At 40.8% G+C, this 16,216-nt stretch overlaps 1 protein-coding gene across 1 annotated transcript; it reads right to left on the bottom strand.

Annotated features, from left to right (window-relative positions):
• Positions 1-207: 207 nt before the first annotated feature.
• si:ch1073-224n8.1 (zinc finger protein 16) lies at positions 208-5,347 on the bottom strand. Its single transcript, XM_022210871.2, has 2 exons — positions 3,967-5,347; positions 208-3,839 (listed from the first exon to the last, which is right to left on the bottom strand). The coding sequence occupies exons 1-2, from the start codon at positions 4,496-4,498 to the stop codon at positions 2,908-2,910; spliced, it is 1,464 nt and encodes a 487-aa protein (XP_022066563.2). The 5' UTR covers positions 4,499-5,347; the 3' UTR covers positions 208-2,907.
• Positions 5,348-16,216: the final 10,869 nt, after the last annotated feature.

Raw genomic sequence — 16,216 nt, 5'->3', positions numbered from 1 at the left:
TGTGTCAGTTTTGATGATTTATATCTTCATAACTGCACAGAAAACATTCTTCAGTTCTCTCTACTTCTAATAATGGTTGTGCTGTTTCCACAGAGGCGCAGGGCTTTGTATTGCAGAGAAAAATGAGCCCACACTGAGCAAAAATGAGTAAACCTTCTTAGATTTAGATTAATTTTCTATATCAAATAAAGACAGAAGGAAAAGAAGTATAAACGTGGCCCTTTAATATAGTAACATTTACAGTGGGTAACAGGTGAGTGTGACGCGGCCGCATATATTTTGAACACGGAAGCATAAAAAGTAATTCATCCCACATTAAACACTGACGTCTTAAGGACTAATGCCGTTTCTGTTTAAACCCACATGCAAAGGCCCCCCATGTTTGAAGTACAAAAAACAATAAATATGATTATCCGGGGCAAAGACTAACCTGACGAAATGAATTATCGTGGATATGCACAGCGACAGATATCTACCACCTTTTGTGTCTTTTAAAATGACTCACACTTATAAATGTACAGAGCATAGTTACATGGAGACCATTATAGTAGTATTACATGTCAAATGACACAGACAGCTAAGCTCAGGAGTAATGCTCGGCTGTTAAACCTGATGCATCAGCGGCGTCGCACGTCAGAGCATCAGCAAGAGTTGTAATTACGTTACGTATATTTACACTGTACGTTAGCATACTGATGTTTTCCAAGCACGTTTTTCTTTTAAAAAGTCATTGTTGCACAGGAACTTTTCCACAAATGTCAACCCTTATTGAGCCAAATAACTAAAACTACATTCTTATATACAGAAACATCCCCCGGCACTGCTGCCAGAGGAGGGACAGATATGCACATGCAAGCACCAGAGTCTGTATGCTAGTAACTGGCTGGTAACAATAATACAAGTCCAGAAAGGGAAAGGCTTTCTAGACATACAGTAGCAGCTTGGGGAAAAAAAACGGAATGCCAAGATATGGTCCAAGAGAGATGTTAATCAGACTTGGAGAAACAACAAAACAATTGTTTAAGCTCTTGATCTGGGCACATGCTGATGATGGCAGCTGACTGTGTTTTCAAATAAGCCTCCATGTTTTGGTTAAACAAAGAAATGCACGTACTGATATCTTAACACCAGGATATCCTCGACTCAGATAGCTGCAGCTCGATAACGTTACGGTCATCAGTCACACAGACTGATGAGGGCTCCGCAGAGTGGAAAGAGGAGATAATGCAGAGCAGAAAGGGACGGGCTCATGCTTCATGGAGATTTAAAAAAAAAAAACTACAGTGTAAATGTAACTAAAACTATAACACATTAGATTTTAAAATATCCTTCAAATGCTTCAAAGGTGATGCACACACCCACAGAGGACCCGATCACTGAGAGAAACCGGTTAATTATCAGCGCTGCATCACCTCCATACTGGCTCAGGATGAGACCAAGACGAACTGACCGCTGTAATGCTCAGTCTGCATGAATACATAGTGAAGCATAGTGAGCAGATGTGGAAGATTAAAATATTGATGCCATGATAGGAGACAGAAGTCATCTCTGAAATCACCAGAGCTCACACATTTTAGTTTCCTCATCTTAAAAGATGCATGAAAGTAAAGAGAAAGTGATGCATTTTTCTAAAGCCCCTCTCTGCTCACTGATTAAACTTCTAAAGATCAGAAGTTTGAATCTGTGTTTTGAAGGTTGTTATCTGTACACTGCAGGGTTAAGGTTGAAATTCTCACACATGGCTTTGATTTCTTATTACATGCACCGCACAGGCGTGTAAATGAGCTGAAAAACTATATTTTCACCAGGGTAGGTCTAAAAATGTATGAGAGAAAAAGGAGAATGCCTACAATATAGTCTTGTTCAGTTTCACAGATGTGGTTGGAAATTTTTGTGTCAGTCAGAGCACCAACGGCATACATTAGGGATGCATGATGATACCAGCCAATAAAGGCTCTAAAATGAAATATCAGCTCAGGCCCACGGTGAACACTCACCGACAGATCACATCTGTCCAGCTAAAAATGTACAGTTTGTTTTAAAAGGTTACATAATAAACGCATGGCAAGTTTTATGTGTAAGCTAAAGTAATGTTCTTACTTTGTCTGGTGAACAAAGGGAAAAACATTTAAATTCTATGTCTGCACATGCCAGTAGGCTATCATAATAAGCATAATAATAGGTTCCCCTACAGGAGGGTGCTGATGTTCTCTGACATTAGTTGGAAAAAATATGTGCATCTATCAGCCAAAATTAGCTGAAAAATATCACCAAATATTATATATCATTCATCCCTAGTTTATACCTAAATATGATCACCTTATCAACATCGATTTGGTCAAATACACCCATTTACACATTGTATAAAATTTGTCACCTACATGAAGCATGAGCCGCTATTTCTGTTCCCTGTCAGCTTTTTAAAATTCACGACCAAAATCATAACAGTTTTGTCCTGACTAAAATCAAAGTGTAAACAAGCTGTGACACAGCTGATGTTTGACGGTATGTTCGAGAAATTTTCTAACTACTTCCGCCAATAGTTTCCTAAATTATTACCAGAAAGGTGGCAAACCAGCACCTAAGCATGCCAAGAAGAAACTCTACACTACTGCTGCTGCTTGAACTTCTCAGCTAGGAAATACCCGTTGCTGAAGAATGTACAGTGGATATTTAAAAAAAAAAAAAGTCTTTTTACAGCTAAGAGTGTAAAAGATGACAATGCCAGATAAAAACTAAAGCTCCATGGCTAGTGTTATATGTAGCCTGGTTCTTCATTCTAACAGCATGGGACAATCACCCATCATGTTGACAAACTACACAAACACCTGGTTCCATGTTTTTCACCCCGAGTATGTTTTGTGGTAAAAAAAAAACACCAGCAGTCAACACTTCCTTAATCATCCTCTACACGCAGTCCACAACTGAGCTGTCATCCTCCTCAGCCCCCCACTCCCCGAACCTCATCTGAGGAGACGGAGCTGCAGGATGGAGGTTATTAATGTCATCCATGGCGTCTGGGTCCGTGTCATCACTGGCGCCGATCCCCATGTGGCCGCCCTCCTCCCGGTGCGTACGGATGTGCTTCCGCAGCGCCGCGGGCTCTTTGAAGCTGCGGTTGCAGAAGGGGCAGCAGCACGGTCTCTCTCCGGTGTGGATGAGCTGGTGGTGTTTGAGGTGCTGCAGGCGGCTCAGTCGCTTCCCACAGATGGCACACACGTAGGGTTTCTCTCCAGTGTGCGTGCGCCGGTGTTTGCGCAAACCGTCCAAGTGGCGGAAGCAGTTTCCACACTCGGAGCAAGAGTACGGCTTCTCGCCTGTGTGTATACGCAGGTGAGTTTTAAGCGCACCGGACTCGCGGAAGCGACGGCCACAGACTCCGCACGGGTACGGCTTCTCTCCAGTGTGGATGCGGATGTGCTTCTTCAGGCTGGAGATCAGACGGAAGGTCTTTCCGCACTCCAAGCAGTGGTGAGGACGATCTCCAGAGGGCTCCACTGCTGTGTCAGAGGCCGAAGGTCCTGCCGAGTCCTCTGCTCTGCCTGGTGAAACACTGTCTCCTCTCCCAGCTCCAGGAGTCCTTGCCAGCGATTTCTGTCCATCGAGTCCACTCTGCTGCAAAGCATTGGGTCTTTGATGACGCAGTGGGTGAGTAAAGGAACGTTGGGAGCCTCCCTCCCCTCCAACTTGACTGAAGCCTAGGTCTCCATCATCACCTCTGTTGTCATTACGCAACCCAGAATCCTTCCTGTTTTGCTGCCCGGAGCCTGATGCTGGTCCCTGCTCCTCTTTGATCTCAAATCTGGACACTCCACCTGGTCCTTGAGACTGCCTGTCATCTAAAGACAAATGAAACATATAAGAGATAGTTAACATAGAAGCATACAGTACAGCATGTCAATCTATTCAGTGAATTGTAAGCTTTTACAAAAAGAAACACAGACTATACACACAATGGATATTTACCTGGTCTGCTGGAATCAGAGCACATATGAGACGTGTTGGATGCAAAGTCCATAGCGTGGTTCGTCACAGAACCATCTGGCTGGATTGAAAGCTGGCACATTTTGTAGTCGTCTCTTGGTTCAAACCCGTGAAGCGAATCCTCCACAGAACCACCAAGACCTAAGTCTACACCTGCTCCGTTCACATTTCTGGCGTTCTGGTGGTCTCGCTCCAAGCCTGAGGTCATCGAAGCCATTGAGGACAGTGAAGGGGCAAAAACTGACTGGCTGATACTCTGAGGTCCAGTGTATGAGATCTGCAGCTGATCTATGAGCTTCTGAGCGCTACACAGACACTCCTGCAGAGTCTTCAGCTCCCTCTCTGACACCTCCAGACGCACTTTGAGTCTTTCATTCTCCTGCTCCTTGTGCAAAAGCTCCTGCTGGGTCTCATTGAGAACAAGCACCACTTCGCCGAGCAGCGTGTCCACTGCAGCGGACATGGCAGTCTGGATGGTCGGAGCGAGCCGTGATTTCAGAGACGTGACGGTCATGCTTCCTTGCGAGGCTCCGTATCCTCCCTTGTCTGCTTTGCGATCGAACAGGACTCTGCACCGGTCCTGTCGGGAATGTTTATTATACTTTGTTTACGGTTTCCAGTGTGGACTGAACCGCTGCCACTATTTGACGGAGAGGAATCCATGCTACCAGCATAGCCTGTCCTCCTGGAAGTCATTATTTAAATGCAGTTAGCTAGCTGTAAACCAGTTAGCTAACGTTTATACGCTAAGCTGACGACTGGTGTGCTGCGGAAAACTGCCAACAATTCTAAAGAAATGGGTTTGAATGTGAGGGTCTTGGTGCTGTAGTGTGTGAGCAGCGAGTGTCACTAATTACATCTGCTCTTTCAGCTGCCTAAGTGGCGTCGCAGACAAAAACAATGTAGTGAACTCCTGGCTGGGCCTGAACCCGCTCGTCAACATTAGCTCGATATCTTTTAAGCTAACAATGGCCGTCGGTCGGAGACGTTTTCTAACACACTCTGTCGCTCAGGGGGGAAAACGAGCTGAAAGACTTTAACAGCGGCAATCAAGTCAGTAAGTTATTGTTCAAAGACTTCGATAGCTCGGCCCTCAGCAGCGACTCACCATCTCCAGCATCCGACTGCAGAACTGCACTTTACTATACGCAGAGGCCTGTCGCACACCAATGACGTCGGCAACGCAGCATTTACAAAGGATGTTTTTCCCCTGAGTGTTGACTTGAAGGCAGCTGCACTTAAACTACAAGGAGTGACTGAGACCCCCTCTGACCACTCATGATGAGTTGTACAGTCTGATGGCCAGAGGGACAACCCTCAGTCTCTTCTTTTCTTTGTGTACAATTTTAATATTTGTTCTCTGGTAGACACAATGGGCTGAAATAAAGAAATGAATTTAAATTATTAGTATCATATATATCAGTGTTTTTCTGACATTGAATCCTACCAACAGTCATTCAGTGTTTTAGAGCAAAAGGACGTTTGGATACAGGCTGTAAAATATGCAGTTACCACTCAGAGTAAGAAAAGAATAATTCTTACTCTTTTCCCCTTTTTAATGGTTTTAAATTACTTTTTTATCAGTCGGATCAAAGGTGTTCTGCAAGAGGTTATAATGGATTAGGAATAAAATATATCATTAATTATTTCAACAATAAACGCAGACAGCTATTGCTGGGTTTCATGTTAATTGATATTACATATTATGATAAAAACCGAGATATAAATTACACAGTAATGATAACTATTATTGTGGATGATTCTCTTTGTAGTCATTCTGTGTCTTGGTGGTCATTTTGTATCTTTTTGCGGCTGACAGCAGCAACAATAACAACAATCTGGTGTCTCTTGTGGACATCTTGCTTTTCTTTATCATGATTGATGATTGTCCTATTTGGGATATTGGGTCTGAAATTGGTTATTTTGCATCTCTTTTGAGCAATTCTGTTTCTTTGTGGCCACTTTGTATCTTTTTGGGGTTGTTTTGTTTTTGTTTTATTCCTTTTACACCTCCTTGAGTTTTTTTGTGAGTATTTATCAAAACCAAAATTGCACAGTGCTTTACAACAAATACACAATAAACACAACTAAATATACACTCGTGTAATAGAGCCATAAAAATGAAAAACAATGATTGATAAAAACCGCAAAAAACCCATCAAGGACAACGTATAAAACATTTCAACAGCCTCAAACAAAAGGAAACCTTAAAAATTAAAAGAAAATGTGCATAATGGGTCAAATGAATGTTACAAACTTTTGTCAGGATTATTTTTTGTTTTGTGGTATGCTAAAATTATTTCACGTCTAATCCAAAACTATCACATCTACCTTAATGTGAGCACAAGGTTTGAGCTCGCCTGGTGGTTTGTTTCTGAAGGGTTCTAAAGAAATTGAGAACCTGAAGGTCAAGTCTGAGGGTTGAAAACTGCTCCATAAAATCACAGCAGTGCAGCAGCCATTTGAGGAGAAAAGCAGTTTACAGCAAGGCTTCCAGGTTTACGGTGTAAAGTGGCCTGCAGGTCATTCACCTTTGGTCACGCAGACTTTGTGAAGAAGACCACAGTTTCAAGTCACATCCTCAATCTGCTGCAGGCTGCACTATTAAATGCAAAACTCTGTGGGTTGCTCAAGTTGGGCCAAACATCTCATGATCTTGGAATAGTGTGCAGACGCTCAAGTGTCAATGCAATCCATCATGAAACTAATTAATGTCCCCTCAGTTATAGCTAACCCAGCTACGTAATAATAACTGCCTCATTCTTCATTTATCCTGTGCTGCTTCTAATTATTTGCAGCCTTTATAGATGTTCTGTCGACGCCTAAACACTGAGGTCAGATAAGAACCTCTGCATGAATCATTTTCCTAAGAAACATGAAAACACTGAGCACTTGAGCGTGCTTATCCAAAGAAGAGTTTTATTGTGTGTTGCTGTTGTTGGTTTACAAAGATGAGGTGAGTCGTCACTGACCTAATGAGGGCTGTCTGATGATTTCATTACGTTGCATTTGAAATTGCCTCACCATTGCTTCCATTTAAAAGTATGCTTTAAATTAATGTTTTAAAGACGTCTGTGTAGATTCTCCAGGTCATGGATGGTGGATGATGGTTCAAGAGCCAAAAGAGAAATTCGGGTTGTTTTTTTGTTATTTTTACTAAAGTTATTAGAATTTTTAAAGATTAAAAGGATCGTCTTTGGCCCATTCACGGAGACAGTGAGCCAACCCTGGCACCTCAAGTGATTGCTGTTTTCCTCTGTAGGCCAACAAAAAATCATTACGATCATTTACATGAAACATGTGAAAAAAATAGGCCAGAATAATTCAGCCAACAGCCAGTAAAGTGGTACGGTTATAGCTTACAGCACACGTCAAACATGTTGATTCTTCTGAATCCTGTGGTTCTCCTGTAATAAGACCTTGCAGTGTTAATCTGGGCTATTTCCATACCATAAATAAAAGTAATTTATTCCTTATGGAGTTATTTCTGATGAGGGAAACAGGCCAGCCAGCCTCAGTAGCTGGGGAAAAAACTGATGTGTCTGTGGCAACCAGGGACAGTACGCTGTGGATTTTCACAACCCACCTAACGTTACCATCTTGCTTGATTTGTGTCACCTTCCAAAGAAATACTTCGATAGGCAGCTGACTTCACTTCTGTTGTGAATTGCTCATATTGCCCCACGAAACCATGTTTGATCCTCCTAAATAACAAAGTTTTGCATTTTGGTACTTTCATGGGCATTTTTGTGAATAGATAAAATCCCGCCTGCAAGAGCTGAAACATGAATCGGGATTATTATGAAATAAGACAAAAACAGACGTTTGTTTAAACGTATTAGATTCAGCTATAATACATAACACAAACCTGCATTAGAAAGTATATAACATTGCATTAACCCCACACACGCCTGGATGCAAATATATGCATCTCCATCGCAGTTAGACACCCACACTCTCTCCTGTATGTGCTTACATCCAAACACATTCGCGTCATCCACAGAGAGATTATGTACAGGGGAGAGAAAGAAACTGGCAAGCATACTGAATAAAAAATAAAAGCATCTGATCATTTTACTTCAGGAAATATTCGGTAAATTAGATATTCCCTTACTATTTTTGATAACATATTCGGTTCCTGCTCATTTAATGTAATAAGGAACAACATGCTGTATTTTTCATTCTTTTGCAACAATTCGTTAATGTCTCTTCCATTATTGATTAAACCTTAAAAAATGATCTAATATTTATCAGAAGCATATTAATCAGCACAAGATTAAAGCCACTGGCAGGTGAGGTGCACAACTGTAATCATCATGTTCTGTTCAACCCTGGATCCTGGCATTCATGTAGATGTCACACTGACACGTACCACCACCTCAACACTTTTGCAGGCCGAGCACACTCCCACGTGGCAACAGCCTTTTTCAGTGTCAACCTTCTTTCCCCAGCAGGGCCTCATGCTCCTTTAAAACAGCAGAAATTGCTCAGGAAGGACTTGAGGAACACAATCAAGAACCAAAGTGATGACCAGTCCTCCCAAACTCACCGCTTCCCACCGAGATCTCAAATGTTTCAGAGCCAGAAACCATCAGAACAGCCCCAGAGGTCCCATGTTTACAGCTCACTGATCACATGTTGGGCATAAAGAGGATCTGCATAATATTGTGGAGTTGGATTTCATGTTGTGGCCGATCAGTTTAATTTTTTGCATGATAATAAAATACAGGGTTATTCAAAAAGAATGAACCAATTTCATTATGCAATATTTTAAGGAAAAGCAATAGAAAACTCCGGCCAAGTTCCAAGTATTCTAACTCACAATCGACCTTATTTCCTTGTCTTACAATGTTTAATGTGGCCACCACCTGCAGCACGGGCAACATCAATACATAAGAGAATTCCTCCCAGACGCGTATCAACATATCACGATCCACTGAGTTGATCGCTGTTGTTATTCGATGTCATTTATTTACCTAAACATCAAATAAAAGCTGATTGTGAGTAGAATAATTGTGACTTGGCGGAGTCTTCTATTGCTTTTCCTTTTTAAAATAGCGTAATGAAATCGATTCATTCGAATAACCCTGTATTTATTATCATGCAAAAATTAGACTGGTTTAACTATAACGCTACACTGTTTTTTTGTTTTAGTCCCCACCTCTGTCTCATCCACCATCCCCACTGGCTAAAGCTTCAGCACACAAGCTTACCTATGACTCTGCTTAACACAATAAAACTGAAAAGAATGGAGTTTACGTTAGAACACAAAGCTGATTCTGAGAAGGGATAATCAAGAGGACTGGTTCCTTAGATTTGATCCTTAGAACTCTGAACCAGTGTTTGGGAGACTCTTGTCACATAAAGCACGTAAAAAAAAACACCATAAGGCCATGGAAATTGATTTTTCATCTGGAAGTTAGTTCAGATAGAGCCGTCATTGCTCAGTCAGAGGTAGTGCTTAATCTTATATTTCAAAGTCGACTCATTTACAAGTTTCTCCGGCTTCATCAAAACACCTTACTTTGGCCAAGCTCCTTTAACAACAATATGTCATTTAACAACTTACTTCACAATGCATATTCAATGCACACTATTTGCTTTAGCCCTTCATTCTGTCACTTTTCTCAAACGTTATCTGTCTTTTAGGCCCATATCTTCTCTTTTGTTTCATCTCTTCGTCTCTTTTTGTGTTATCTTATTTCACTTTGCCAGTTATCCTGCACTGTCATCCTACACTATGTCTTTAAAAAACAGCTTTCACACAGCATCTAATTTACACGTTTCACCGTTAAGAGGATACGGGCCCTGTCTTCTTAATCTTGCATGGTTATTTAGCAGTTTCAACATTACTAGTTCTGCTATTCTACCTTTCCCTACACTATTTTACTTCAACATTTATTTATCTCACTTCAACTTTAATTTCTCTTATTTCTACATAACTGAACTGGCTTTGTCAGTATTCTTCAGATACAGGACAACACCAGCTATCTGTGGTCACCATTTTCTGCACGCTAAGTTAAAAAGCAGAGCGGAGATGTGAGTGAACAGCTGGATTTAAAGCCTCAGCTGTCACACAAAGTTGCTTTTCCACGTGTCACTTCAACAGAACATCTCGTCCCGTTCTCTTCTTTCCCTGTAACAGTTTCTTGTTGTGATATCAGTGGTGCTTCCATTTAACTACCACCACGTCCTTTTGCTACTTATGTGAATTTTAGTTTAGCTTGTATTTTACACATTTGAAACGTTTACCGGAAGAAGTCTAGCCAGGCCCATTTCTCTCTTTCTGATGAACAGCTGCACAACAGCTTTAGAGTTTCGACTTCAGTCATAGACTGTATTTAGGTAAGAGGTTACGGTAGATGAGAATGGGAGAAGCTGTCTGGGACCGTCATGGATGACAAATTTCGGTGAATCAAAGCCCTGATGTAGAGAACTCCCAAATTTACTTAATTTCCATGACCCCTTAAAAGGGAAACAAGTGCTTATTAGCAAGTCAGACACGCTCTGAATAATCTGCAGAAGAATGCAACAAGAATTATTGTGGTTCACTTCATCAGATTCAAATAGCAGTGATGTAACTAATAGCAGACTGTAGAAATACCACTAATAGCACCGTCACTCATTCACAGACACTAAACCGTTTAGCAAGGAGGGAGTGGAGCTGGTGCAGGAGGGTCGGGGAGAAGGGAGAAGGGGGGATTGTGGGAGGGCAGAAAGAAGGAGGTGATTGTTGGGCAGAAGGGAGTGATATAAAGGAGGAGACAGCAAGAGGGAGCAAGTGGAGAGAGACAAGAAGGACACATTTTGATTAAGACTACGAACTTTGCAAGCAACAGGTAAGTTCATATCTTCTAAAATTCTGCAGTTTTCAGTCTTTAAGCGAGTGAATAGCTGTAAACAAAGAAGTCAAAGAATTAGTATTCAGGAGGAGCTCCTGCTCTGATTCCAATGCATTTAAATGGAATCTTATCTCAGGAAAGTTATGAATGGCTCTCTGTTATTCCTCCATGTGGGTTCACCACAGATTTTAGGTATGTTTTTCTGGATTCTTGTTGAAATTGCACATGCAGCTTTCCGGTAACTAGAGCCAGCTGACAAGACTGTGCTGTTTCATGGGTGTGTAAGCTCTTGGACCTGTTGAGCAATACCGCCTGGAATGCTGAATTGGAGTTAAGTGCCTCCAAATCTTAAAAAAATGAGGATTAGTCTAAGCAGTTATTTATACAAGGCTATAAATCACTGCCTAACACAATATCGAAAGATACATTTCAGCTTACTGAAGTGTCCACATTTTGTTTTGTTTACTCCAGAGTGTTCGGCTGTTTAAAATAAGTTTATGTCTGTGACTGAAGGAGAGTTTTTCACCTCCAAGTGAAACTAGGTCCACATTTAAATTATTTGTTTAATTCGAATCAGCTCTGCTTTCTCCAGTCACATAATCCCTAAAAGACGGAGAATCAGGGGAGAAATAACAGAATGTCCTCATTGAGGAGCTTTCATACAAGACAAAAAGAAACTGGCTCACTCAGTACACACATAGCTGGAAACCCAAGGGGCTGATTCTGTTCATTTCTGTGCAAGATTCTTGTCCACTGATGGAAATTTATTTTTTATGATATCCAGATTGATGGCTGCCATGAGGACTTCCTTTTCCCTTTGTGCTCATGTGCCTGGTTTTCATCAGAGGATTCTGTCCGCTGCCTACGACATCCGAAGTCCAGGATTCATCCCACAAGATCTTTCAGACCAAGTGAGGTTTCGTCCGAAGCCCACGTGCTTTCCTGGAGGATTATAGTGACTATGACAGGACGAGACGGTCACCACCATTTTACCCAACATGGGCGTCCAGATGAGGGAGCTTCCAGCGGTGCGACTACAAACCCTGCTCTGAGAACCAGACCCCCTGTCCAGAGATGGCAGCTGCCACCGGCTGCTTGTGTCCAGGTTTCACTTTAAATAATGCTCCTCCAGAGGCGCCCACCCTCAGATCAGTGTCTTGGAACGGAACAGAGGTTGTTCTTCGCTGGTGTGACCTTTCTCATACGTCACAGGGTATGCCGTGACAGTGGGGGCAAACAGGAAGACGTTTGGAAGGAAAAGAGAAGCGGCGCTCTGGGCGACATCGACAACATAGTAGAAGTTTGTGTGATTGCAGTGAATGCTGAGACAGTCCTACGTCCTGCATGTACAGGCCCGCAGATAACAGCCTGGCTCTGAAAGCAGGCCTCATCGGAGGAGCTCTGGCTTCCTGCTGCTTCTCTTGCTGGCCGTCCTGCTGTGGAGGCACAAGAGGCAGCGAAACAGGAGGCCAGCATCTCTATGCACAACACGCCCGAGACACAGTGAGCAGAAAAGACTGCGAGGCTGGACGCTCAGCCAGATAAGACTCCGTCCCAGTGGACTCTTTAGCGCTATTGCAGTTAATTAACTGTGACTGCATTAAAGCATGTGAGGTTTTTCTGCACCGAGAGGTTATCTTAAAACCGGAGGAAACAGGGTTCATCATCTCTTTATACATATTAACTGTGAAGTCCAGGGGGTCATTCTGAAAACCCCCCTGGTGTTAAAGGAAGTTCCCACATCCGTGATTTGAAAATCTGCAGCACAAAATTATTTATAGCATTCACCAGCACTGTTTTTGAAAATTATCCAGAAGACGAACAAGAACGTTGCAAGAAAGATAAAGTGAGTTTGGTCATTCTTGCATGTCGGGAAATTAGCTGTGTGATGGACAACTCTGAAAAATGCATTTTCAGAGCTTGAGGTAACATCCCAGCTGGTTTTCTCTGCTTACAGCTGCTTAACATAGTGGACAGCTGCTCATAGAGACTAAAATTAGAGATTTATTTCAAATCATGAAGTTTTAATAGAAGTAAACACAACAAAATTACAAGAAACTCCTGATAGACACAAAACCGAGGTGAGAAGATGAGCACAAAGTTCAAATGCCAGCGTAGTCCATGAAATATAGAATGTATTCAGGTTTTTGATGGCAGTTGTTCACATCAAAACATACTGTATGTTTGTATTTAATTGAAAGTGTGAATGATTCTTTGGGATTTGCTGTATTGCGTACTGTATTTATGAACAGCGTTTGTTTGTGACTTGGATTTTGCTACTTTGACAAGTTTCCGAACCACCGTTGTTCGACTGATGCTACTGTGTAAGTTGTTTTTAAATTGGCTTTTAAACTGAATTAAATATTGCAGAGTTTTCTGCACCATGCTTCAGCATGTGTTTCTTTTGTGCACTTTCTGGGTGTGTTTTCCATCCATCTTCCAGTGGAAGTCGTGTCAGTGCGCTGGGCGAGCACCAGCGTTCGTGCTGTTTTCCAGCTGTCATACAATAGCCTTTCAGCGGATATGGATTTTGTGAGGCTCCTCTCATTCCAGCTGAGGCTTCAGTCATGCAACGTTGGCTGGTGAGACTCCGGCTGTGCCATGATGAAAGAAGAAGAAAGTCCAATATTTTAATCCTCCCATTTATCTGTTCAAGCCTCCATCTGCATGTCTCGCAGCCATGTTATAATTCCTTCTGCCCGTCTGCTCAGCGAGTTGTTCCACTGCTCCTCGTCTTTCTTTTCCAACTGCGCTGCACAACTTACATCGAACAGAGCGTGTGGAAGCCATCTAACATCTGTAATTTGGAGACACAACACACTGCTCGTTTCAGTGCTGAAATGGCCTCAAGATGTTGCCTTTTACGACACAGCCACAGTCCCTCTTCAAACTGGGAGGGAAATTTACCGATTGAGCCAGTATAGATAAAAGGCAAAAAACAAAAATTGCAGTCCGTTTTAACAGATCAAACATGATTGTAGTTGAGAAAATGCAGAATGTTGCAAAGCAGTGAGTCACGCTGGGTTGTACAGCAGCAGACAGAACACTGCAAAACCTCAAAATCTTACCAAGTCTCTTTGCCTTATTTTAGTCAGAATGTCTCGTCCCATTTGATTTAAGATAAATCACTGAACAAGTGACATCTCAGCAAGAGGGGATTTTTAAATGTCTTGTTAAGTCAAAACAATCTTGAAATATCTTGTTTTGAGTTTTAAAAAAAAACTCAAAATAAGTTTAATCCTCGTGTTGTCCTGTGGTCAAATTAACCCGTTTTAAATTTTGACAATGTAGGGTGAAAAAATTCACAGTGTAACTTCTGATGTCCACATTTTCAACATTTTTGGGAAAACTTTGAACATTTTCTGGTGAAAAAAAATGTTTAAATGTTTCTTAAGAACATTCACATAAAAATCAACCAAATCCAGCGAATTTCACTGGATTTTGGTTGATTTTATGGAACGTTCTTAAGAGAATCTTAGAAGTTTGGTTTATTTTTTCCTGAATGTTCTTAAAGAAATATTACAAGTTTTACTGTTCTATATGTAATCGCTTTAGATAATTTAGGAATTTTTTGGAAGATTTTTATTTTTTTTTGAAAATATTACAAGAATTTTCTTGCCAAATTTAAATAAAATTTTAAGGGAAGCTTTAAAGAATTACTGAAATTTTCTTCCTGAAGTTTTTGCAAGAAATTTGGGAATTTAATTTTTTGCTGATTTTTTTTTTTATTTTTTTCAAACAAGGAAACAATATTTTTGTTGCCCGTAAATGAAGACAACAGGAGGGTTAATACATCTCAAATTAGGAGTTTACATGAAAGCGAAAATCTATTTTTGAGTGAAAAACTGCTTCTTTTTTTAGCATATTTGACTTATTTTAAGACACCTAAGCTTGACAATCCTGGTATAATATAGCTTAAAATAAGTTTTCCCAGCTAATTTTAAGATCTCAAGATTCTAAATATCATACTTTATTTCAAGGAATCTTACAAGGCATTTTCACTTGTTCTACTGGCAGATTTTTTTTCACTTATTTCAAGGTAAAAGTTCCTTGAAATAAGTTTTTTTTCTTGTTTTGAGAGGGACATTTTTCCAGTGAACAACACATATAAATGTGTGTGTGTCATTCCAAAATATGCAGGGTGTCCCTTTTAATTTAAACTAGTGTAGAAACTCTGAATGCGTTGGAATGCTGTCGAAATCTAAACTGTGAAATGTTAAAAAGGCTCCCTATGAGCACAGTCATCGTCCAGTCACACAGCTAAAAGAGGAATGTGTGTGCATCACATCAGCAGCTGCCCTTAGAGTTAAAAAGCTTCTGAGCTCTTTGATGATAAGAATGAAAAGCCTAGAAATCCTTAACGTCAATATAAGACATAAAAGTTACATGATGGGAAAGAAAATTTCGAGGAGACTCTGCAAAAGCTGTCAATTCCTCTTTAACAGGCTCATAATCTGCTGGAAGTACAGAACGTCCATAATAATATGAATCCAAAAGCGACTAAAGCTTTAACCACAAATGAAGAATTACATTTAAACCCCATTAAATTTGCAGCATTGAAATGAGTTAATACGGAAACCAGATGGAATTATGTGTGTGAATTCTTAATTTTTGAAATTTCGTGAAGATATTTGAGGTTTTTCTGGTCAGGAGCTTGCTGTGCTCACAAAGTCAGCCAATAGACACTATTATTTCTTTTACAAAAGTGTGTGTGCGTGGCTGTCTGACTGTCTGTGTGTGTATGTCTGTGTGTTCTTAGGAAGTATGTTGTGGGGCAGGGTTTGGGAGGATGTGGGCCATTGTCTTTTTATTGTTTTTTATTGTTTGTTTTTAACTTTGTTAAGCACTTTGTGCTACTTTTTGTATGAAAAGTGCTATACAAATAAACTCTGATTGATTGATTGATTGAAAGTCAGACAGAATTGGTGAAGTTTTTCTGTTGTTGTTTGCTTTGGATCACGACAGACAGAACATCACCTGATAGGATGAAAGGTGGTTGATTTCATTCATGGTGGGTGTCTTATCCTTAGTGGCAAAAAAATGGCATATTAGTGTCAGAATTTATCCAATCAAACTGAGCACCTTACATTTTTTTACTTGACTTTCACTTTCAGTCTCACAAACAAAAAAAAATGTAACTGATCACAATCGTATTATCTTCAACAAACAAGGTTGTAAAACTTGTGAATGGTGACATATTTACAGGAGCATTCCTAGTTAGAGCTGGATTTGTCACGCTTAGTAATGTAGAAAACACCCAGAGCTTAGTGTTTAAACATGACTTGGTTATATTTTAACCCAAACCGTCATCTGTTCCTGAGCTTAACAAACAGTTCTGCCGCCAAACCCCTAACAAATAAGGCCTTGGAGCCACAAAACCAGCCAGCACA

Source organism: Acanthochromis polyacanthus, chromosome 17, assembly GCF_021347895.1.
Source record: "Acanthochromis polyacanthus isolate Apoly-LR-REF ecotype Palm Island chromosome 17, KAUST_Apoly_ChrSc, whole genome shotgun sequence".
NCBI lineage: Eukaryota > Metazoa > Chordata > Actinopteri > Pomacentridae > Acanthochromis > Acanthochromis polyacanthus.
The sequence above is the reverse complement of the archived record's forward strand: the minus strand, read 5'-3'. Positions and strand labels throughout refer to the sequence as shown.